The sequence below is a fragment of the Peromyscus maniculatus genome, chromosome 6, assembly GCF_049852395.1.
Source record: "Peromyscus maniculatus bairdii isolate BWxNUB_F1_BW_parent chromosome 6, HU_Pman_BW_mat_3.1, whole genome shotgun sequence".
NCBI lineage: Eukaryota > Metazoa > Chordata > Mammalia > Rodentia > Cricetidae > Peromyscus > Peromyscus maniculatus.
In genome coordinates, this window is record NC_134857.1 from 78,146,879 (window position 1) to 78,170,954 (window position 24,076).

The 24,076-nt window shown below is 49.7% G+C and overlaps 1 protein-coding gene across 1 annotated transcript in view; it reads left to right on the plus strand.

Moving 5' to 3' along the window:
- Notch2 (notch receptor 2) overlaps nt 1–19,832 on the plus strand; it is a 144,331-nt gene extending 124,499 nt beyond the window's left edge. The window contains exons 23-34 of the mRNA XM_076574653.1: nt 693–929; nt 3,564–3,676; nt 4,421–4,926; nt 6,356–6,703; nt 7,542–7,684; nt 7,802–8,012; nt 8,867–8,963; nt 10,865–11,030; nt 12,275–12,576; nt 13,775–13,922; nt 14,572–14,669; nt 15,444–19,832. Of these exons, the coding sequence (XP_076430768.1) occupies nt 693–929; nt 3,564–3,676; nt 4,421–4,926; nt 6,356–6,703; nt 7,542–7,684; nt 7,802–8,012; nt 8,867–8,963; nt 10,865–11,030; nt 12,275–12,576; nt 13,775–13,922; nt 14,572–14,669; nt 15,444–16,835 (3,761 nt within the window). The 3' untranslated portion in view covers nt 16,836–19,832. The remainder of the gene's footprint in view (nt 1–692; nt 930–3,563; nt 3,677–4,420; nt 4,927–6,355; nt 6,704–7,541; nt 7,685–7,801; nt 8,013–8,866; nt 8,964–10,864; nt 11,031–12,274; nt 12,577–13,774; nt 13,923–14,571; nt 14,670–15,443) is intronic.
- Nucleotides 19,833–24,076: the final 4,244 nt, after the last annotated feature.

Genomic DNA, 24,076 nt, shown 5'->3' on the forward strand with positions numbered 1-24,076 from the left:
TTTATGACATCTTGCTTCCTTTAAAGTATACTAAAATGCAAGTAAGTGGCCAGGATATAGAAGTACTTCCTTTTTAAACCTTTTCAAATTATTTTATGAAGTAGTCATTGATTTTGTTCTTTCTAGAAATGTTTACAGATATCTTAACTAGATGGCTTATTTATATCTTCAGTACACTGTTTAGCTAGAGTAATCTTTACATTCTTAGCAAGGTGTTTCCATTCTTTTTTAATAAAACCACTAGTGCACTTAGAAAAAAGTCAACGTTTATAAAACATAAAGTACTATTGCTCAAAAATCTAATTCCAATATCGTCTATGTGTTAACTAGGGGACATTCTGTTTTGAACTGTTCCCATGTGTTAATTGGAGTTGATGAATGATTAAAAACCTCACAGGGTGCCTCCTGAGCTTTAGTGCCATGCCCTTGAGATGGGACAGTCATTCTCCTGCTCTGGGTCAAGCGGAGAGAGAACTCGTGGAGCCTCAATGTGTGCACGTCTCACGGTGCTCACAGGAAGGGGCAGCTGGCACGGACTACGAGTGTTTTTTACCTTGCCCAACTTAGGAGGTCCCACTGTGGATTGAGGAATATAATCTAGTTAATTTTTAAAGCCCTACAAGGGCAGTTATCCCTGCTAAAGGTGGGTTCAAGAGGTTTTCATAATTCTGTGTCCCTCTTTTCTCCCATAGGTCTGCTTTGTGAAGAGAACATTGATGACTGCGCCGGAGGCCCCCACTGCCTTAATGGTGGCCAGTGTGTGGACCGGATCGGGGGCTACACTTGTCGCTGTTTGCCTGGCTTTGCTGGGGAGCGGTGTGAGGGGGACATCAATGAATGCCTGTCCAATCCCTGCAGCTCAGAGGGCAGCCTGGACTGCATTCAGCTCACCAACGACTACCTGTGTGTCTGCCGAAGCGCCTTCACTGGTGAGAACCTCTCAGCCCCCAAAGTCTGATGTTCAGGAGGCTTGGGTGAGCAGGTGCCTCCTTCAGAAAGCCAAAACCAACTTAGGTCAAGGCCCCAGGCCCCAGTTGCTATGGGCGTTGTGACCGGGCTCATCTTTACCTTTGCTTTTCCTGAGACTCTTTGGTGTACATGGACTATATCATGCTATGGCAAGAATATGAAAAATAATGGGTTGGATTGGTTGGGTAAATTAACATTTTTAATTGAGATAAAATTAACAAGACAAAATATGCCGTCTTCACCATATAAAGCCTACTGTGAAGGAGCATTGAGCACACTCACTGTGGTGACTGCAGTAGCATTGAGCACACTCACACTGTGGTGACTGCAGTAGCATTGAGCACACTCACTGTGGTGACTGCAGTAGCATTGAGCACACTCACACTGTGGTTACTGTGGTAGCATTGAGCACACTCACACTGCAGTAGCATTGAGCACACTCACACTGTGGTGACTGTGGTAGCATTGAGCACACTCACACTGCAGTAGCATTGAGCACACTCACACTGTGGTGACTGCAGTAGCATTGAGCACACTCACACTGTGGTGACTGCAGTAGCATTGAGCACACTCACACTGCAGTGAGTGCAGTAGCATTGAACACACTGTGGTGACTGTGGTAGCATTGAGCACACTCACACTGCAGTAGCATTGAGCACACTCACACTGTGGTGACTGCAGTAGCATTGAGCACACTCACACTGCAGTGAGTGCAGTAGCATTGAACACACTGTGGTGACTGTGGTAGCATTGAGCACACTCACACTTCAGTGACTGTGGTAGCATTGAGCACACTCACACTGTGGTGACTACAGTGGCATTGAGCACACTCACACTGCAGTGCCACAGATCACTGTATATGCTCAGACTCATACATGAAAGTGTGACACATTTGTTTTTAGATCCTTTCATCTGACACTGGTGTACCACCCTGCACATTTTGACACGTGAGGAGGAGTTACTTTGCAGTGTTTATGTCTGTCGTCTTTCTGACTCTGGGACCCAGAGGAGCTTGGGGTCTGTTAGGACACTTGGAGGAACTGGTCCAAAGGGCAGCTGATGAGAACCAATGGGAAGCCGCGGTAGTCAGGTCCTCTTACATAGCTAAGACTTAGCTATAAGCCTAGCCTGTTCTTCATAGAAGGCATAATGAAGGTCAAGTGCTGCCCCAGAAAGGAGCTCGCTCTCTCAGGCCATTAGTCACTTCTGGAGAAGGGCAGTGTGGTGACTTTTGGAGGTGAAAGTAGTTGCCAGTGTGTAGGTGTGGCAGGGTCATCAGCTTTGAAATTTGCCTTATCCTTCTGGAACCTGCTTGGATTTCTTATGCTGGGCGTGTCTTCACGTTCCAGAAGTCTAATAACTAATTGATAACTTGCAATGTGGCTGCTGCTCCAAACTCAGCCTGTGTCCAGCTTGCAGGCCTTCCCTTCATCTTTTCTTCCTCTCTTCTGGCCTTCTCAATCTGAAGTATATGCTACCTTTTAAAAAGTTTGGAATTTTACAAAGAGTGGGAGGGATTCTGCGATACGGAATAATACCAAACCCGAAACTGCTCGTTCTGGCTATCATTGCTCTTGGGGCAGTGTGGGCTCCTGTTTCTTCATCACCGCTGAGCATGCTGGTATCTCAAACACTGACCAGGACTTCAAAAAGAAGAAGAAAAAGGCAGTGGGATGGGGGAGGGGGAGGCGTGGGGACACCTGAGTGGGTATCCCACGGTCATGTCTGTGTGCTCATGTCACGGGGATAGATGAAAGTGACCCATTGAGCTGCACTGTGTGGGATGTCCCCACTAATGATCAGCAAGGAGCTCCTCATCTCTGTCCGTTTCCTCATTTGGAAAGACACAAGCACTACTATTTAAGCTTTTTTTTTTTTTTTTTTTTTTAAACTTCCAAAAGACCATAGAGCAGATGGGGTTCTTTCCCTGCTCTTTGCCAAGAGACCCCAGCTGCGCCCCACCTCCCCTCCACGATTCCAGCCACCCCTGTTTAGTCTGTCAGGGCGCTCACAGCCCGCAGGTGCCCTGTGGCTCAGAGCCGCGTCTAGAGGGGATGAGCTCCCAGCAAATTCAGGTGTATTTTCAAGCAGTTCAGTCGGGCCACAGAAAGGCAAAGTAGCCAAGAAGAGAGACTTCCCTGTAAGCCACCTCCCTGCTAGGTGTGTGCCTTGGCCGGATGTCGCTGCTTCTGTGAAGTGGGCATGGACAAAATGCCCTTAGCAACATCCCTCACCTTAAGTGTGAGTGTGCGCTGAGGCTGAAGTGTGCCTGCCCTTCGTCTGAGGGGGCTTAAGTTTTTGTTTTTATTGGAATTTGTGTCACTTTTCTGTCTGTCCCTTTGGGGTCTATCTGGGGTGGATAGTCCTTGTGTGCTTGAGTGTCTTGGCAAGACCGTCAAGGGACGGGTCTGAGCAGTGATGGGCCCTTTGCTATGAGGTCCACTGAGTCCTCTCGAAGTGCCATCGGCTTAGAACTGGCCTGCCCCTCCTCTTTGCTGCGTGTGAGGCTGCTCTCCATCCCAGGAGGGATCCCTTTAGTGTCCCCAAGCTAGTATTCGTACCTTTTAAAACTGCCGCTTATTTTCTGTCCTAAGGCCGTCACTGTGAAACCTTCCTGGATGTGTGTCCCCAGAAGCCTTGCCTGAATGGAGGGACTTGTGCGGTGGCTGCCAACATGCCCGATGGCTTCATTTGTCATTGCCCCCAAGTAAGTGGCCTGCCGCTGATGTAAGGGACGCCCCCTCTTCCATACGCTCTCTGGAGCTGGGGCGAAGCCCACATTTCCGAGCCCTCCAGAAGGTGCTAGGGTGTTAGTGCCAGGTCTGGGTCTTCCCTGTATTCAGTGGTTCCCGTGGTGCCCGTCAGCCTTCAGAGCGTTGGGGGGAGACCGCCATGCTGTGATGACCCTGCTGCCCAGCCTGTGCTTGCTGCAGCCGCCCCGGGGCATGCTGGGCGGAGCACTACGCTGCTCCTGTTCTTCAGCAGCGACCCCTGGAGAGTAAGCGCCTTCTCAGACCAGAAGGAAGCATAATGTCAACCTCCCTCTGGGCAGACACCTTTGCTGCTGCCAAAGGCTGGAAGCTGCCCTGCACAGAGAGGGTTGTGTGACCACACCTGTCTCATAACGACTTTATCAGCCCTCACCCGCTGGCTGATTTGAAGAGGTTGTTTCTAGAACATCTTTTTTTTTTTTTGGTTTTTTGAGACAGGGTTTCTCTGTGTAGCTTTGCGCCTTTTCCTGGAACTCACTTGGTAGCCCAGGCTGGCCTTGAACTCACAGAGATCCGCCTGCCTCTGCCTCCCGAGTGCTGGGCCGCCACCACCACTGCCCGGCCTGTTTCTAGAACATCTTAATCACGTGCCCGGTCTTTACCTCCCCCGGAGTATAGGGGAGAGTGGGGTGGGCTCTTAAACCCATCCGCCATCCCCCTTCCTTTACCACTTCTCACAGGGCTTCTCCGGGGCACGATGCCAGAGCAGCTGTGGGCAGGTGAAGTGTCGGAGAGGGGAGCGCTGTGTGCACACGGCCTCGGGACCCCGCTGCTTCTGCCCCAACCCCAAGGACTGTGAGCCGGGTTGCGCCAGGAACCCCTGCCAGCACGGAGGCTCCTGCCATCCTCAGCACCAGCCTCCTTACTACGCTTGCCGCTGCCCCCCGCCGTTCTGGGGCAGGCACTGCGAGCTCTACACGGTCCCCACCAGCACCCCGCCTGCCACCTGCCTGAGTCAGTACTGCGCCGACAAGGCGCGGGACGGCATCTGTGACGAGGCCTGCAACAGCCACGCCTGCCAGTGGGACGGGGGCGACTGCTCCCTCACCATGGAGGACCCCTGGGCCAACTGCACCTCCTCGCTGCGCTGCTGGGAGTACATCAACAACCAGTGTGACGAGCTGTGCAACACCGCCGAGTGCCTCTTCGACAACTTCGAGTGCCAGAGGACCAGCAAGACCTGCAAGTACGAGCCCCGGGCCTTCGGCCTCCGCGCATGCGCGGAGCGGGCTGTCACTAACCCACTCAGTCTCCTGTCCTCGCTCCTAACCACTCCAGGGCTGCGGCCCCCAGCCGCCACCTCTGCTTTTCGGAGGGTGCCAGCCCCGCCCCATCGCACGCTGCTGCCCTGTTTCTCCTTGCTGACAGAGGGCCGGGACTGCTCACTGCCTAACCATCCCCTCTCTCTGCCTCTCTCTGCCTTCTCACCTGCTGCTCTTGCGACCTCCTGGGGGAAATACCCTCTCAGGCAGCCTCCGGCCTAGCCTGCTGCAGGATGGATGGACAGGTCTGTACCACCCCCCCTTTCTTTGCTCACTCCTCTCCTTAGGACTAGTTTCCCCATCTGACTAGGGGACATAAGCTGAGGCCTCTTAGGTCTCCTGCTCGTCGGTGTGGCTCATGTGGTCTATGTGGTAACCTTTCTATTAATCATTGCACTTAACCCCAAGTGACTCCCCCACAGCTTTGTGAGGCATAGGGATTGTTAGAGATCTTCCCTGGAAGGTTCGAGAGCTTGTCAGAACACACATAGCTGTTGGAGATATCTACTCTGTCGAGCAGATGGCAAGTTCTACCAAGTGGTACAAACAGCAAGGGGCTAGGGTGGGTGAAGAGAGGAGAATGGAGGACCAGTTATGCATGCCTCTTTTACCTTGGGAGTTCTCGTCCCTTTGCCTGATATTTCGGGGGCAGTTGTGTGTATGTGCGCACACATGCACGTGTGTGTGTTTGAGGCAGGGTCCCGTGCAGCACAGGCTGGCTTTAAATTTCTGAGTCTTAAACTCCTGATCCTCCTAGTTCTGCCTTCCGGGTGCTGAGATTACAGCCTGCACCACCTCACACATCTCTTGACAGTTGAAGGGGGGTAGATGAGCTAGATCTCATATCCTGTATGAGCATCTCCCTGCCTCTTCCCGTCTGTAATTCTCTCACTCCTGCATGAGAACCAACAGACCGTGTTGGCACACTCCTCTGTATAGCCTGAGATTGTTCAGGGTCTGGAGCAAGCTGGGACACCTTTAACTTCTAGAACCCTTCCCTGCCTTACTGAGTTCATGAAGTAGAGGGAAGCCTGAGCCAAGTTGAGTTTGGCTTCAGATATCCATTCTCAGCGAAAATTCTGCTCCTGGTATTTATTATTGGCTGAGTAGGACCGACTAAACACACACGGGATGAGTGCAGTATTAGTCCTCCTCCCGGGGGCACAGGGTGATGATGAGTGACACAGCTGTGTAGCCCACGGTGTTGGGATAGATGATTTATGGAAAGTGTCTCTGGGTATCGGGGTCCTGAAGAGGAGCTGGAAAAGGCGGGTGGGAACGTCTGCAGTCGGCCCCAGTGGAAAGCCCTGCTGTGTTCTGAGCCCCTCGTCCTGGCCTCTCTCCCCTGACTAGGTATGACAAATACTGCGCAGACCACTTCAGAGACAACCGCTGCGACCAGGGGTGCAACACGGAGGAGTGTGGCTGGGACGGGCTGGACTGCGCGGCGGACCAGCCCGAGAACCTGGCCGAGGGCACCCTGGTCATCGTGGTGCTGCTGCCCCCGGAACAGCTGCTGCAGGATTCTCGCAGCTTCCTGAGGGCGCTGGGCACCCTGCTCCACACCAACTTACGCATTAAACGAGACTCTCAGGGTGCTCTCATGGTGTACCCCTACTATGGGGACAAGCCAGCTGCCTTGAAGAAGCCGAGGATGTCACGCAGGTCTCTTCCCGAGGAGCAGGAGCAGGAGATGGTAGGGTAGGTTTGAGTTTCTGAACTTTGAAATACCCAAAGGATGGTGCTCTTTCCAAGTGGTTCATAAAGCTGAGCGCTTTGATTCATAGCACAAATACTCAGCCCACCAAAACGGTCCAAATCAAATGCTCCTCCATTTAAGACAAACACCCTAGCCACTTAGGTGTAGGGATAAAGATCTGCCTTGACTGAGGGATCCTAAAGGATAGGCTAGAGCAAGTAGAAGGCAGGTGTTGGAAAGGACTTCGTAAGAGCTGGGATTCGAAATCTTTTTCTAGAGTTGCTCAGGGCCTTTATTCATGATTCGCCATTCGAATTCATTATTGCCTCATCTTCAAGACCCTCCGTTTGTGTGCTCGACACAAGTGGTGATCCTCAGTTGTTCTGCCGTTCATGTCCCACTGTTGGTGACATTCAGTGATGTTTAGCCCTTCTGCTTGCGATGAGTGCAGACTCTTAGGAGAGTGTGGGCCCAGACATACAGAGGCGTGTTTTTAGTGAAGGCTAAGTGCCACTGCGCAGGTGGGGCCGGGGGAGGGTGAGATCACCAGAACCCATGAGAGGGGGGCTCCGCAGGCCAGCTGTTCCCCAGCTGCTTGTCCTGTGTCACCCCGTCGGCAGGCTTCTGTCAGCCAGGCTGGGATGTGAACCCGCCTAGGTGGGAACCCATGTCCAGCATCTGAAGGGTCCTCGTTTCCGAGTTCGTTCTCCCAGGGGTGGAAAGGCGGACGCGGAAGGGGTGGGGAGGGGCCACAGGAGCCTTTCTAACGGAGCCTGCCCGACCTGACCCTTCATTCCTTCCTGTCCTTCCCCTCCCCCTCTCTTCCTTGTCACCCCAAAGCTCTAAGGTGTTTCTGGAAATTGACAACCGACAGTGCGTCCAAGACTCAGACCAGTGCTTCAAGAACACAGACGCCGCCGCGGCTCTCCTGGCTTCCCATGCCATCCAGGGGGCCTTGTCCTACCCCCTGGTGTCTGTCGTCAGTGAGTAGCGTTGCTTTTGAAGGGGACAGACTGGGAAAGGACCTCCTTGGGGCTCACCCTTGCTGACACTAAGAGGTTGGCCTCTCTACAGCACTGTCCCTGTCTCGGAAATTTCAGGTGAGCTCGAGACTCCGAGGGGCGCCCAGCTTCTCTACCTCCTTGCGGTTGCTGTTGTCATTATCCTCTTCATCATCCTGCTGGGGGTGATCATGGCCAAACGAAAGCGCAAACACGGCTTCCTCTGGCTGCCTGAGGGTTTCACCCTTCGCCGAGACTCCAGCAATCACAAGCGCCGAGAACCCGTGGGGCAGGATGCTGTGGGCCTGAAGTAAGAGGGTTTTCCAATGAGCCACTCTTCACAGGGATAAGCCCAGCGAGCAAATAGGCATATCTTACCGAGTCACAACTTCAAACTCTAGACTCTGCCTTTACTCACCCTGACCACGACTCCTCACGGCTTGTCCGAGTCTCTAGCACAGCTGTATCTATACTGGGCATACATGTTCCCGTGGTGCTCAGAGTCTGAGTTGGAGAACACTTTGGTTGTTGGTGAGCCAAGAAAGGCTGAGTGCTCAGAAATGTCACACTGACTGTTGCTCATCATGGCTGCTAGGATGGCTCAGTAGGCCGAAGTACCCCCCACCAAGCCTGATGGCCTGTGGTGGGTCCCCACAACCCACATGGTAGAAGGACAAAACTGACTTCAAGTTGTCCTCGGAGTGTGTAATGTGACTACAGGAGATGGAGAGATACCTTAGGAGTCAAGAACACGAACTGACCTGGGTTCGGTTCCCAGCACCCACGTTGGGTAGCTTACAAACCCCATAACTCCAGCTTCAGGGGGAGCTGACCCCTTGGCTTCTGCAAACACCCAAACTCACGTGCTCAGATACACACACGGATATATATATATATATATATATATATATATATATATATATATATATAGATGTATATATATGTATATATGTGTGTGTATATATGTGTATATATATGTATATATATACACACACATAATTTTAAAAAAATAGTAATGTGGTTTTTAGAAAGTACTGTGCATCCTATCCTGTTGGGCCATGTCAGGGGATAGTCTGGGAGTATGCTAGCAAAATGTTGAAAGCTACTATATTTGTTCAGCTGTAACTTCTACTCTTTTTTTTTTCCCCTCTGAATAATCATCAGAAATCTCTCAGTGCAAGTGTCAGAGGCTAACCTGATTGGCTCTGGGACAAGTGAACACTGGGTTGATGATGAAGGACCCCAGCCAAAGAAAGCCAAGGTAAGCTGTCCTAGCAAAGCCCTCCTGCTAGCCATCATGGAACCACATTCCAAGTTTATCTTCTTCCCAGACAGTGGCTTTCCTAGACCCTCAGGAACAGCAGAGACCTTTGGAGTATTGACAGTGTTGGTTGCCTGTGTATATTCTTCAAGGAGACCTTGTAAAATTGTAAAGCAAGCCTGCTTTCTGGCCTGCATGTCATGCTCATGTTTTTTGAGTCAGGACTGGTATGTGAGTGCTCACGGTTCCCTTTATGGGTACATCTCTGACACTTCTGAAAGAAGATATGGGATTATACAGTAAGGAAAGCCAAGGCCATTAACTTCCGGGCAGGTGACTGAGCATGATGGTTAAGAACATTGCCTTAAACCAGGTGTTGTGGTCCCAGCATTCTAGAGGCTGAGGCAGGAGAATCTCAAGTTTGAGGCCAGCCTGAGCTTCCTCCAAAACTAAAGAAAATAAACAAATGAAAACAATGCTCTAGTCACCCTGAAAACATGTACAAGTAACATTATACAAACTGAGGAGTTTACATTAGGGATATATATGCATTCAACAAGAGTTAATGAAAAAGAGGCCTGAGTTTGAAAGACAGCGAGGAGGGGTATATGGGAGGAAGGAGAAGGGAAAAATAGTGTAATGTAATATAAATTATTAATAATGTAAATTATAATCTCAAAACAATGAAAGAAGTAACAACAACAAAAACCATTGTTCTAGCCAGTCAGAACCGGATTCAGATCCAAAAGCCTGCTACTTTATGGTGGTTACTTAAAACCTCTTTGTATTTAATATTCCTTGTTTATAAAATAGCAATAATAATAATAATAATACTAGCTCTTTCCTTTCTGAGTTGTTGTGAGGAATCAATACAGCAGCTGCTAGAATGCCTCTTGCCTATTTCCTATTACAGAGAATTCAGGAAAGCAGAGATGTTTTACACTCACATGGTTGTTTCTCCTTGGTCTCCCTCAGTGCTTGCTAGTGCAGGCAGGCAACCTTGAGCAAGGTTTATTCTCCCTCCCAAAAACCTTCCAGTTGAAAGAAAAGCAAACTATCACATGCTTTCTCTCACATGAGCAATCCATGTTTAACTAATACAGAGATAGGTAGGCCGGGAGATATACACAAGGGGGATTGTTCGGGGGCAGGAAAGGTGGGGCGGGGTGAATGTATCAGCAAGCTATAAAGGTACGTTTGTAAAAACCCATTGTTTTGCACACTAAATTTAAATTGGGGGGGGGGCAGGTTTCGAGACAGGGTTTCTCTGTGTAGCTTTGCACCTTTCCTGGAACTCACTTTGGAGACCAGGCTGGCCTCGAACTCACAGAGATCCGCCTGCCTCTGCCTCCCGAGTGCTGGGATTAAAGGCATGTGCCACCACCGCCCGGCCAAATTTAAATTTTTTTAAAGCAACATAACTTACAGTCTGCTGATGTTACGGTGCCATATAACACATGCCCCATGGTCGGCTGAGTAAGTAAAGAGGAACAGCTTTTTAGAGCCAACAAGAATGAAGATCTAATTCCATTTGAAGAGCAAGTACAAGTCGGTCAGACAGAAAGTTGGAGGAGACCATCGTAGACAGAGAGAAGCAGCAGACAGACCCTGAAATGAGAATATGATGCTTTGAGCATCTAAAAGCAGCTTGTTAGGGCTAGAGCCTGGAGCCATCCCTGGTGGGGTGGAGCAGGGGAGAGTTGTCCAGATGCATAGACGTAACTGGGCCACAGCTGAGAGTGGTGGGAAGCCACGGTGGTTAGTGACAGGGACAGTTAGAACAGGAAGACAGGAAACAGAGTGAAGGTTAAAAGAGATGGGGGAGACTACCACTCCTCAGCCCTCATCAGCAGCTTCTGGGGGGCTCAGGTTAATGAGGGACAACTATCTTCCTTATCCAGACTGAAGATGAGGCTTTGCTCTCAGAAGATGACCCCATTGATCGACGCCCGTGGACACAGCAGCACCTGGAAGCCGCAGACATCCGCCGGACTCCATCACTGGCACTCACTCCTCCTCAGGCCGAGCAGGAGGTGGCTGTGCTGGATGTGAATGTCCGAGGCCCAGGTCAGGACCGGGCCTTACCCTCTTTAGTTCTGCATGGTTGTTCAGCATTTCTCCACCTGGCCAGGTGCGCCTGCCGACTGCACACGCACTAAATGAGCTTGAGGAAATGTGCGTGAGAGAAATACAGCCGTGGAGAAATTCTGAACCTGGGGAGGATGAATCCGTGGGACTCGGAATCCATGTAGAAGTCTGACAGGGTTGTTCTCTGGCCTCCACATGCATGTTATGGCACACACACACACACACACACACACACACACACACACACCATTCTCATACAGTAAGTTATGTGCTATGGCACATGTACATGGTTGCACACCATACACATACAACAAGATAAATAAATATTTAAGTATTTTTTATTTATGGGCTGGAAACCTGGGCTCAGTTGTTTAGAGCACTGTTTGCCTTACAGAGGACCTGGATTCAGTTCTCAGCACCCATATGGCAGTTCACAGCCATCTGGAACTCCAGTTCCAGAGGATCCAACACCATGGTGCAGAAATACATTTAGGCAAGACACTCATACGTGTTAAATAAATAAATCCTTAATTTTCTTAATTAAAAATGTAAATTTCAAAGAAAGGGAAAGATTTTGCAATACTTCATGTACAACATACTGAGAACAAGCAGACTAATTAAATGAGTTAGATTTTAGGGGGATAGAAAAGTAGTATCCATCTTAGTCACTGGTCTGTTGCTGTGAAGAGACCCTGTGACCAAAGCAAAGTAGTAAAGAGCTACATCCTGACAGGAAGGTGGGAGACAAGAGACAAACACAGAGCAGAGATACACCTCCTCCAACAAGAGCACGCCCCCTAGTCCTTCTGAAACAGTGCCACCCCCAGTAACTAAGCATTCAAATATATGAGTCTCTGGGGGCCATTCCTATTCAAACCACCACAGTACCCCACAATAGAGCGCAGAGAACTAATTTAGTTCCTGTCATAGCCATGGAGGTTTATACTATCTGTTTAAAATGTTGTCTAGTTTAAGACATCGTCATCCAACTTGAACTCAAGCAAAAAGCTTGTTGAGGGTAAGGAAGAGGCCCCCCCCCCCATCTGAAGGCAGCTGTTTTCCCACCCTCTTCACATGACCGGCTTTGCCATGTACAACCCGCCATAGCTACTGCAAGCACAGGGAGTTCACGCCCCACAGCGTGATGGTGTTCAGCAGAACGGTTCCGGCCATGGGTTCATTTCCTTTGCTCTGGACACGTTTGGAACTTTCCCTCCCTGCAGATGGGTGTACCCCTTTGATGCTGGCATCTCTCCGGGGAGGCAGCTCAGATCTGAGCGATGAGGATGAAGACGCAGAGGATTCTTCTGCCAACATCATCACGGACCTGGTCTACCAGGGTGCCAGCCTGCAGGCACAGACAGACCGGACCGGTGAGATGGCCCTGCACCTTGCGGCCCGTTACTCCAGGGCCGATGCCGCCAAGCGACTCCTGGATGCTGGTGCAGATGCCAACGCCCAGGACAACATGGGCCGCTGCCCCCTTCACGCGGCAGTTGCAGCGGATGCCCAAGGCGTCTTCCAGGTGAAGAGCTTAAGAGTTGGTTTGAATGGGAAGGATGAGGCGGCCCCCGGGGGTAAAGGCCCATCGTGGCTCCTTCCCTATGCTGTGATAGAGTGCCATGTCCAAGGCAACTCATAATAGAAAGACTTCAATGGGGCTTATGCTTCCAGAGGATTAGAGTCCACCATGGTGCCGGGAACAGCAGAGAGCTCACACCTTGAACTGCAAACAGGAGGTGGAGAGCAATTGGGAACGGCATAAGTCTTTTTCAGAGCCTGCCCCCATGACATACCTCCTCCAGCGAGGCTACACCTCCTAATCCAGCTGGGGTCCAAATCATCAAATGCCCCCTCCCCAAGACTTACTGGGGACATCTCATTCACACCGCCACAAAGCTTTTGCCACCAGCCCTGAAAGCCTGAGTTTAGTCCCCAGGGTCCACAGAGTAAAAGAAGAGAACCGCCCTGATTCCTGCAGGTTGTCCCCCGACCTCCACATGGGGACCATAGCACAGACATGCCTGCGCACACACGAAGTAAGATCACTTTCACGGGCCTGGAAAGTTTCAGCTTTACTAAAACCCTGCCTCGCTGAATTCACCCAGAAGTCGTTGAGGAATTAGTTCTGCTTGACAGAAGCGGGAGGAAAGCCAGCTGACCCACTCTGAATAGCCAGAGAGTGAGTCAGTCAGCAGCAGGGTTCTGAATCTTCTTCAGCAAGATTTTGATGGACCAAGATGCCTCACAGATGCACAGGTCAGATGAGGGGCAGCAACTGGTCCAGATCCTTTAGTGTTTACTCTCTGTATGGCTCTGCCTGTCTGTGGGCGTACAGCTGATCACTGACATCAGCGGACAGTGTATTCCTTGATACTCCATTATTTTAACCTGACGGAAAAATTGGAAATGTTCTGGATGACCTCAGGCTGTACACATGATTAAAGTTGTGATACCCCCCTCCTCTCCGCCACAACACACACATTTCCCTTTCCTTAGAAAGCAGAACATCATCCTCATGGGCCAGTATGTCCTGATCATCTGTCAGTGGTTCATCCATTTATTCAGCAACCATGTAGTGATTAGCCATTATAGTATCTAGGGCAAGAAGATAGTACAATTTTTCCTGCCCTCTAGGAACACCCAGGGTAGCTGCCGTTGGAATGCGTTTGTTTCGTTCTTTTTCTTCATCTAAGGGACCTTTATCTCTGCCTCTCTTCTAGATTCTGATCCGCAACCGAGTAACCGACCTAGATGCCCGCATGAATGATGGGACCACGCCCCTGATCCTGGCCGCCCGCCTGGCTGTGGAAGGAATGGTCGCAGAACTGATCAATTGCCAAGCAGATGTGAATGCAGTGGACGATCATGGTAGGAACAGGGCTTTGGCTTCTTGTCTGCAAAGCATGTCCCTAAGCAAGAGAATTGTCACATGCCGCTGAGAGAACTTCCTCAGATCTGAATCCACTGGAGTGTCTCTCATTCTCTTCCCCAGTGTTCATAGAATCTTCCCTCAGTATTTTGGGCTCAGAGAGCCGAGGCAGTTGGAGTCCCTAGATTGAGAGGAGAAGTTTGGGGTTGTTTTGTTTTGTGTGAGAGTTTTTGAACCTCATTGTTCATGAAAAGTTTACCTGCATGGGTTCCTTGCCATAACCACTTTTAAAATGGGAGTGGATTCACTAGGGGGGTGGTTGTGAGATAGGCTAAATATGCACTTGGCGTAACATAAAATGTTTGCTGTCCTCAGTACGTGAAGGTTGTGCATGTGGAAGACGTGCATTTTACACACCAGGGATCCTTTTGTCTAGGGGTTCCCAGACTGTTCTGGAATACTCTGAGAACACAAGGAAAGGAAAATACAACTGTGCTGTCCTGTGGGCTCCCTCAGCCACTGACTTCCTGCTGCTCCCCAGGGAGTTCAAGCTTTGCTTAAAAAAAAAAAAAAAAAAAAAAAAAACCACAGTGCTTTGCGTGGTGCCATTCTGCCCTTCTGCGTCCTTATAAACTGTTCCCCCTGCAGGAAAATCCGCCCTCCACTGGGCAGCAGCTGTCAATAATGTGGAGGCGACTCTTTTGCTGTTGAAGAATGGAGCCAACCGAGACATGCAGGACAATAAGGTAAGCTCAGAGCCCGACGATGCTCTTAGCAGTGTCCTCTTTAGGAGATCACTTGGGGAAGCTTTTTGGCGAAGCCAGGTCCAGAGACCCTGACGGAGAATAAGGGGCCTGTTGGGACGGAGCCCCTGCCTGTGGAGTGCTCAGTCGTCACGCTGTCCTGAAAATAACTTAGTGTGACCCTCCTTCCTTTCTCTTTCCACCCTCGGTCTGCTCTGGGACACTCTTGCTCACGCTCACCACCATGTCTCGCTTTCTTCCCTTTCTCCGCGGGCAGGTCTGTGTTTTTCTGTCCTTGGGTGCCATGGCACACTCCTGTGTGAGCTGCCTGCCCGGATCCCTCCTTTATTCCTCTTTCATTTGCTTCTTTCCCTTTCTTTCCCATCCCCCACCACTGCCGCTGTGTTCTGAATTCCTTGCATGCTTCGGTTTCTCCTCCTCTCTTTCTTATCTGTAACCCGATTTCCTCTCAGCACTTCATGTGGATAAGCTTGTCCCTCTTAAATGAATCTCTGGCTTGGAGGCCTGCTTTATTTCACGGATTCCTGTGTAAGAAGAGGGTGCTCCTGAGAGCGCAGTGGGTCCTTTGGGAGAAATGAGATCTCTGTGGAAATCACCAATATACAATCAGTACCTAGGAAGATGTACTAGATGGCCACAGCATTAAAATTTCCTAGGGGAAGCACTTAGAAAACACATATAAAGAGATAAAGAATAAAGGTAGAAACGCTCTCATGTTCTCTGGATATTAAAATGTGTTCTTGGGTGTTTCTTCAGGAGGAGACACCATTGTTCCTTGCCGCCCGGGAGGGAAGTTATGAAGCAGCCAAGATCCTGTTAGACCATTTTGCCAATCGGGACATCACAGACCACATGGACCGCCTTCCCCGGGATGTGGCTCGGGATCGCATGCACCATGACATTGTTCGCCTCCTGGACGAGTATAACGTGACTCCAAGCCCTCCAGGGACTGTACTGACATCCGCTCTGTCACCTGTCCTTTGCGGGCCCAACAGGTCTTTCCTCAGTCTGAAGCACACCCCAATGGGTAAGAAGGCTAGACGGCCCAACACCAAGAGCGCCATGCCCACGAGCCTGCCTAACCTTGCCAAGGAGGCCAAGGACGGCAAGGGGAACAGGAGGAAGAAGTCTCTGAGCGAGAAGGTCCAGCTGTCGGAGAGCTCGGTGACTTTGTCCCCTGTTGATTCTCTCGAGTCTCCCCACACATACGTTTCCGACGCCACATCCTCTCCCATGATTACATCCCCTGGAATCTTACAGGCCTCGCCCACGCCTCTGCTGGCCGCTGCTGCCCCAGCCGCCCCCGTTCATGCCCAGCATGCACTGTCTTTCTCCAACCTTCATGAAATGCAGCCTTTGGCTCCCGGGGCCAGCACCGTGCTCCCCTCCGTCAGCCAGCTGCTGTCCCACCACCACATCGTCCCCCCGGGCAGCAGCGGCAGTGCCGGGAGCTTGGGCAGGTTACATCCAGTTACTGTCCCAGCAGACTGGATGAACCGCGTGGAGGTGAATGAGACCCAGTACAACGAAATGTTTGGCATGGTCCTGGCTCCGGCTGAGGGAGCCCACCCTGGCCTGGCTCCCCAGAGCAGACCGCCAGAGGGGAAGCACATCCCCACCCAGCGGGAGCCCTTGCCTCCCATTGTGACTTTCCAGCTCATCCCAAAAGGTAGCATTGCCCAGGCAGCCGGAGCTCCCCAGACGCAGTCCAACTGCCCTCCAGCTGTCGCAGGCCCCTTGCCCGCCATGTATCAGATCCCAGAGATGGCCCGCTTGCCCAGTGTGGCTTTCCCACCTACCATGATGCCCCAGCAGGAGGGCCAGGTAGCTCAGACCATTGTCCCAACCTATCATCCATTCCCAGCCTCTGTGGGGAAGTACCCCACACCCCCTTCCCAGCACAGCTACGCCTCCTCAAATGCTGCTGAGCGAACCCCCAGTCACGGAGGTCACCTCCAGGGTGAGCATCCCTACCTGACACCATCCCCAGAGTCTCCTGACCAGTGGTCGAGCTCTTCACCCCACTCGGCTTCTGATTGGTCAGACGTGACCACCAGCCCTACACCCGGAGGTGGAGGAGGAGGTCAGCGGGGACCTGGAACACACATGTCTGAGCCACCACACAGCAACATGCAGGTTTATGCGTGAAGGGTCTGCCTCAGGCGTAGAGATGGACGTGCCTATCACACATGCTGCTGAGGAACAAAGGCAGGTTATCCGGCGAGAAATGAAGAAACCTCTGTAAGAGCTTTTGGAGGCAGGAGAGAAGACCCTCCCGACTTCCCGACAAGCCAGAAAATCATTATTTTCATCTTCACTGAACACCTGCAGTTTTAGAGGGAGGACTCAGCTCCTATTAACCTTTGACCAGCAGGCGAGTTCATGGCAATGCAAGATGAATGCAGACCTTGCGGCTCGCTCTCTTCTTTTTGGAGAATACAATGGATGCCTTTTATAGCCCAGACATTCTTGCAGCTTCAACATCATTTTGAGCCCTGGGGTCTTCTGTATCCAGGAGAAGATTCTGCCCGAGAGACAGACTGGGAATTGTGCCTGGGATTCTGCCCAGGTCGGCCTGTCTTATCTTCTCCTCCCCGGAAATGGCCTTGACTTCACCTGGTGCTCACCTCTCTGCACCTGTCCGTGGTGATCCATCAGCATGTAATAGGCAAGACTTCTGTGCTTTTCATCATTCCTGCCCTGGAGAACAACTTCCGCCTCTTGTTCCCACGTGCCCAGCACCCCAGAGGAGCCTCACAGGGTTTACTCTGGTCATGGTTCTCAGCCCTGGCCTTTGAAGTATGCTTCTATGGGAGACGCACACTCTGCAATCTTCATGTTTCATTCCTAAAAGGAAGGAGAAAGCGAAATCCTCGGGGGAGAGGAGACCCCCTCTGAACCTGCACCTTAATTCTCTCCCCAGCGGGTGGGTGTGGGGCCCATATACACTCACCAGGGGGGAGGATCTAAGTTGTTCTTCCGTCTGCTGGCCTGTCAGTATAAAAGTGTACTCTGGGAGGCCTAGGTACTATGACATTCCCATCTTGTTGTAAACCGGGGGAAGTGGGGGAAGGTTGGCATGACCAAGAGATAAGCTAGCTCGCCCGAGAAGCAGTTGCCCACCTCCAGGCCCTCCGGTGACTGCCACTGTGAAGCACATTTACCCCCAGGTCTTAGGACTCGTTGATCCAGCAGATGAAGGTACTCTTGGCTGCTGCCCTCGCTCCTCACAGATACCTTGCCATTGAGACGGAACTTGCCTGAGGCTCAGGGGACCCAGTGACCGTCGCCTTGTCCAGTTTCCTTTCAGGTCCGAGGCTGGTGTACTGGATTCCCTCCACACAGCGTGAGCTGAGTGGCTGGTGCACCCAGCAGGTCCCCAGTGAAGACGTGGAATCTGTTCCTGTTGCGGAAGTGGAGAACGGACGGTCTCCTGAGCACACCTGACGGAGCGGCCTTTGCTCATCTTCGCTGCGTTCTCTTCCTTCCCCAGAGTCACCTTCAGCTGACGGTGGCTGAGACCCGCTCCGCATTGTCCCTGTGTCCTTCATATTAAGATTGTACCTCATCCAAACATGCTTCCTGTGTGTGGGGGGGTCTCAGTGGCTTCCCGGACTCTCAAGAGCAGAAGGATTTTTGTCAGTTGTCAAAGCAGGACGGTAGTTTTCTCCATCTTCCCCCTCAGTCAGTTCAGAATTGGCCCTGTGGCCACCCCATCACTTCTTCCTGGTGCCATGATGCCCATGACACAAGGAAGGTGACTTCTGCTGGAGCATTTGTGTATATTAGTAGGTGGATCACCTGGGGGGGTTGTTTGTTTGCTTTAGGATTTTTTTGTTGTTTTAATAATAATAATAATAATAGTCTTTATTCCTGCGATAGTTGAAATAATTGTCCCCCCACTTATTCGTCAGTTTGTGACCCCCTGTATTAACTCTGTGTCTGTTACCATGGTGGTCTATAAACAAGGGGGACTATTTAGTCCCATCCAAGTTCATTCAGTCAACAAAAACAATTTGCTCCGTCCTGGTCTATGCCAGATTAAGTCTGGTCATTTGGTTTTTATTCTCACGTGGTGACATCATCCTACCAGCCCTTTTCATGGTGTATAGACATTTTATTGCCCTAAATGGTGACTGTCTCCCCGTGGACCCATCAGTCAGTCCCAAATCAGGAGAGCCTGTGTATGTGGACCTCTCTGCCCCCCAGCTCTAGTACCACTGCCTGGGAACAGCCACAGCCTCTAATCCAGCCACTGGGTCTGTGATACACTGGTCCTTCCCCAGACACAATGGAGAACAAACTTGCCATTTCTCCTTCAAGGATCTCTCCCAGTGGATCCTTTGGGTTTAGGAGGAGGGATGTGAAAGCTGCCATTGCAGACAACAGGCTGCAGAGATGAGGCCCGCACTGCCAGTGAAGCCTCTGGTCCATCCCTTAGGTGTTAGAACTCTCGGCCTATGTAGTGTGTAGGAAAGGGAGGGGTAGGTCATCCCTTTCTCATGGGATCTGAATCAGAGGCTCAGTTCTTAGGGGACACATCCTTTAGTCCATGCATAGATCCCTGTTTTGGATTTATTTTTATTTTTATGAATTCTTCCTTTCTTTGACCTCCACATGCCTTTGAGGATTTTTTTTAATGTTCCTTTTGTTCTAAGCATCGTTTTCTGACTTACATGGTGGTGGGGGGATTGAAGGAAAGAGAGACTGAGTCAAGATCGCAGCGAACGGCTTCAGCACAAGCCCGGCATCCCTTGGTTGACCGTGGTTGTTCGTGAGCCTCGCCTAGAGAAGAACCAAAGGTGTGACGACCGTTAGCGTGTGGTTTCGGAACCTAGACTGCAACCAGCGCCTTGAATGTATGCGGACTGTTTGGAGGGACACGCGTCTATGTCCTGAGGCCCCCACCTATAACTGTTTTGGTACTATGGCAACTTGCTTGTGTACATTTCCCTGAAAAGTGTCATTATATCTGTTTGTATGAGAAACTCAGTAACCAGAAGATGACTGCATGTTCCTGACTAAACAGAAGGAAAGTGCACACTGTTTTTACTTTAAATTTTTTCATTCTAAAAGTAGCTTAAGATGAAATTTATATGAAAACATTTTTATCACAAAATAAAAAAGATTCCTTGTCAAGGCTCAGTGAAATCATACTCCACCCTTTTCTGACTCTGGTGCCCCTTGTTCTACAAGTGATCGCCTCGTGATGTCACAGTCGGTGAGAAAAACTTAATTTTCTCCTTCACGAATCTCAAAAAGCCTGGTACTAGAGTTCTTTTATTTTTTCATCTAGTTTGATCACAAATAAATGCTTCTAAGGGGAAAGTTTCCATCCATTCAGAAACATCATAATATGGAGTCACTCCTCCGCACCCTGACCATAGCTAGTGACCGACAGACAGCTGCTCCAGACCAAATGTCTCCCGGTAAAGTGGAGAATGTTTGCTGAAGCAAGAATTGGGATAGAAAGAAAACCTACTGACACATTTATCCGAACACCGATGGCTTGTATGACTTTTGCATAGGAGATATATATATATATATATATATATATATATATATATATATATATGTATATCACATAATGTCTGAGCATAAATGTGTTAAGTACTTTTTTTTAGAGGCAATCAGTGAGGCGTATGCACATGAGTACATGGTGGTGTAGCTGGGATGTCAGCCTAGCAGCCCTATCCTGTAGCTTATTTCCATAGTCTATTGTTTTACACCCACTTCTAGATCATGTGTGCGTATTTATAAATGATAATAAGTTCTTTCTGTGCAATGACTTGGTTAAAAATCTTGAGAGGTGCTCAGGTTGAGTAGGTGTCCGGTCTTCACAGTTACTCCCCAAGCTTTGTAATTGTACATGACACACATTGGCCTCCATGTGGGGTTTGTATTGGTGTGCGGAGACAATTAACAAGCGCCTCAGCGTGACTCCCCCAGGGTGTTTATCTCAGCTGGGGTTGCCTCTTGCAGACTTTGGTGCTGCTGAGTCTTGCTCGGAGGACCCTTCCTTCCACGGATCTGGGCCAGAGGTCACTGATCTCATCCCACCCCTGCACCTGTAAACCTTGCAGCCTTGCCCTTAGTGGTGCAGGGCTCTAGCTAAGACTGGATACTGGCCCATGACCATTGTCTCCCTCAGACAAGCAGCCCAAGAGCCGGGGCCTGACTCACATCAGAACAAAGAAGGAACCAGAATAGCCTCTGTGATACCAGCACACTGTCCAGGATGTGGGATGTCAGAGATCTGTGAGCGGGATTCTGCCTTCAGCGCATGCCTCTGCCATGGGGAGGAGAGGGATAGAGAGAAACAGAATACAATGTTTCTTTTGGCATAGAATAGGTAACAACTTTAAAGTGTCTGCACATTCAAATTAGGGTAATCTAAAGTTTATTTACAAGAAGGCCGTGAACTAGGCAGAGTGACAGATGACTGTTCCCAGCACTTGGGAAATGAAGGCAGGAGGATTCCAAGTTTTAAGATCATCCTTGCCTGGATAGCCAGTTCCAGGCCAGCCAGGCTTACACAAGACCCTGGCTCAACAAGGGAGGAGGTGTGCGTGCGTGTGTGCGTGCGTGCGTGAGTGTTAGAAGTACAGTGTCGAGCACAGAGACCCCTGGTAGCATTGGCCAGTCTACCAGCCCTCTTGAGTACAGAGGACTGTAAGCCAAGAGGAGTTACTGGAACCTAGAAGGAAAGATGCGTAGCACAGATGTCCTGTCAGGCACACAAGGAGCCTTACATACCTCTCAGAGGAAACCAACGAATTAATGTCCAGATCTCACTCCGCTTCCCACCTCACCCTGAGAGATTGATCCAAGTGCAAGTCCAGAGTCTGGCCAAAGCCTGAGAGGTGAGGAGAAGTGGGTCTGAAGGTGTGAGTCCTTCCTCGGTCATTGTCCTCCAATCACAATTCTGATAGACTTCCACTGCCGACCTGTTGCTGGTGTGTCCGCGCAGGAAACAGAGTAAAAGGAATTGTGTTGATAATCCTGACGAAACTGCCTTACCTGGCCTGCTACTGGGTTTCCTTTTTTTTTTTTTTTTCCCCAGAAGCATAACTATTTCTTTGTAACAAAGGGGTTTGTGTACAGTGTTGAAAATCTACAACTTCTTGTTAAATTCACATTTGCACTTCACCTTTTTAAACAAACATTATTAATCATCATTTTATACAGCTATAGATATGTAAATACTACATTGAGTTCAGTGGTTCTTCAGCATTTTCCACTTAAATGCTTTTTTTATTTTAACATAAAAGCAGGTTATAACTCCAAAGTCCAGAGTTATTTGAAACTGGAAAATATTTTCTCTGTAGAAAATAGTAAAAATGATAACATTTCCCAATAAGTCCTTTTAAGCCAAATGATAGCTGAATTATACATATAAATATTGATTAGATTCTGGGATACAGAAGAAACTTATCTTCATCTGTTCAGAGAGCTATGTTTTACTGAAGTTGTGTAAGTGAGAGTCCTATTCATCTTCCCCTGCACTGAATAATGCCCAACCGAAGCACCAACGGGTCAAGGGTTTCCTTACCATAGCCTTGGCATTGATTACCCAGCATGGAGACAGTCCAGCAGCAGGATGGGTAATGGTAATTCTTCACATCCTACAAAGAAAAGAGTTGGCTTAGTGGGTAAAGGTACTTTACTTAGTGGGTAAAGGTACTTTACTTAGTGGGTAAAGGTACTTGCCCCCACAACTGATAACTGGAGTTGTCAGGGACCCACATGGTGGAGGAAGAGAACCAACTCCCACAAGTTGTCCTCTCACCTCCACCTGTGTGCCATGGAGGGAAACATGAAGAAAATTGGAGGTTCGTCTTATAGATGCAAAAATCTAAATCAGCTGTTATCAAACTGAAAGTACAGTGGTGTTCTGTTTTGCTTTCTTTTGCTGTGGTAAAACACCAACCAAAAGCACCTGGAGGAAAGGGTTTATTTCTGCTTCAGTTTGGGAAGGGCAGTCAGGACAGGCACCTGGAAGCAGGAACTGAGGCAGGGGACATGGACCAATGCTGCTGGCTGGCTTAATCTTGGTGGCTTGCTCAGTTTGCTTTCTTAAATATTCCAGGACCACCTGCCCAGGGTGGCACCACCCACAGTGATCTGGGTCCTCTTGCATCAATTAGTAACCAAGAAAATGACCCCTAAACTTGCCAAGAGGACAATCTGAAGTTTCTTCTCAGATGACTGTAGCTAGTGTCAGGGAACAAAAACCAACCAGCACAAATGGCCATTATAGAATTCCATCATGACCAGGAATTTTCCCCCAAGGGAACAACTGCTAAGAAGTATCTCAATAGGGCTGAAGAGATGGTTCAGTGGTTAAGATTGCTCTTCCAGAGGATGTGGATTCAAATCCGAGCATCCACATGGTGGGTGGCTCACAACTGTCTGAAACTCCAGTTCTAGAAATCCATTGCCTGCTTCCAGCCTCTGGGGACACTGCACACACATTGTGCACAGACATACATGCAGGCAAAAGCACCCTTACACATAAAAATAAATGCTCTAAGTGTATATCAATAGATGCCACCACATAAAACTCAACCTCTGCAGTAAAATCAAGAATGTGCTAATAAAACTCTATCTTCATGAAAAAATTGCAAGGTACAACAGTATACCAGGGAACTTCACAAGATTAGTAAGATATCCTCTACCACCTAAAACAAATGCCATGCTCAGTGATGACAGTGTAAATCTGAAAGTGAGGTTACACACAGGTACCAGCTCTCCTTCGTATCTTGTACTCAACATGATCTCGAAGTGGTACCTGTGTCCACAAAAACAAAAAGAATAGATGTTACCTGGAGACAATTGGATTAGATACATAAGAGATCATCATCAAGCCCCACCCAACTATTGAAATTTGTCCCCACTGCAAGCAAATGTGAAGATACATTATAGTTGTGGGATGCAGGACTCTGTGGGGCACAAAAACTGGCTTGTGGAGGAGCAAAAATTTGGAGCTGTCTGTAAATCTGCTAGAGAACTTTGAGGATCAGGAAGCATGAGTCTGAGACTACTCTGGGTTACATAGCAAGACCCTGTTTCAAAAGCGAGTTGGGGGGGTGTTGGAGAGATGGCTCAATGGTTAAGAGCAGTTGCTGCCCAATCATGAGGCTCAGATCTGGATCGAAGCACCTACATGCCAGCAGATAGATGCCTGTAACTTCAGACTGAAAGGGTAGAGACAGGAGCTCAGGGCTTGCTAGCCTTCTGGGTCTGCCTGAGAAAACACTAGCCTGGGGATCAGGGAGAGGCCCTGCTTCAAAGAAGTAAATGGAGAGAGAGAGAGAGAGAGAGAGAGAGAGAGAGAGAGAGAGAGAGAGAGAGAGAGAGAGAGAGAGAGAATACCCAATGCCAACTTC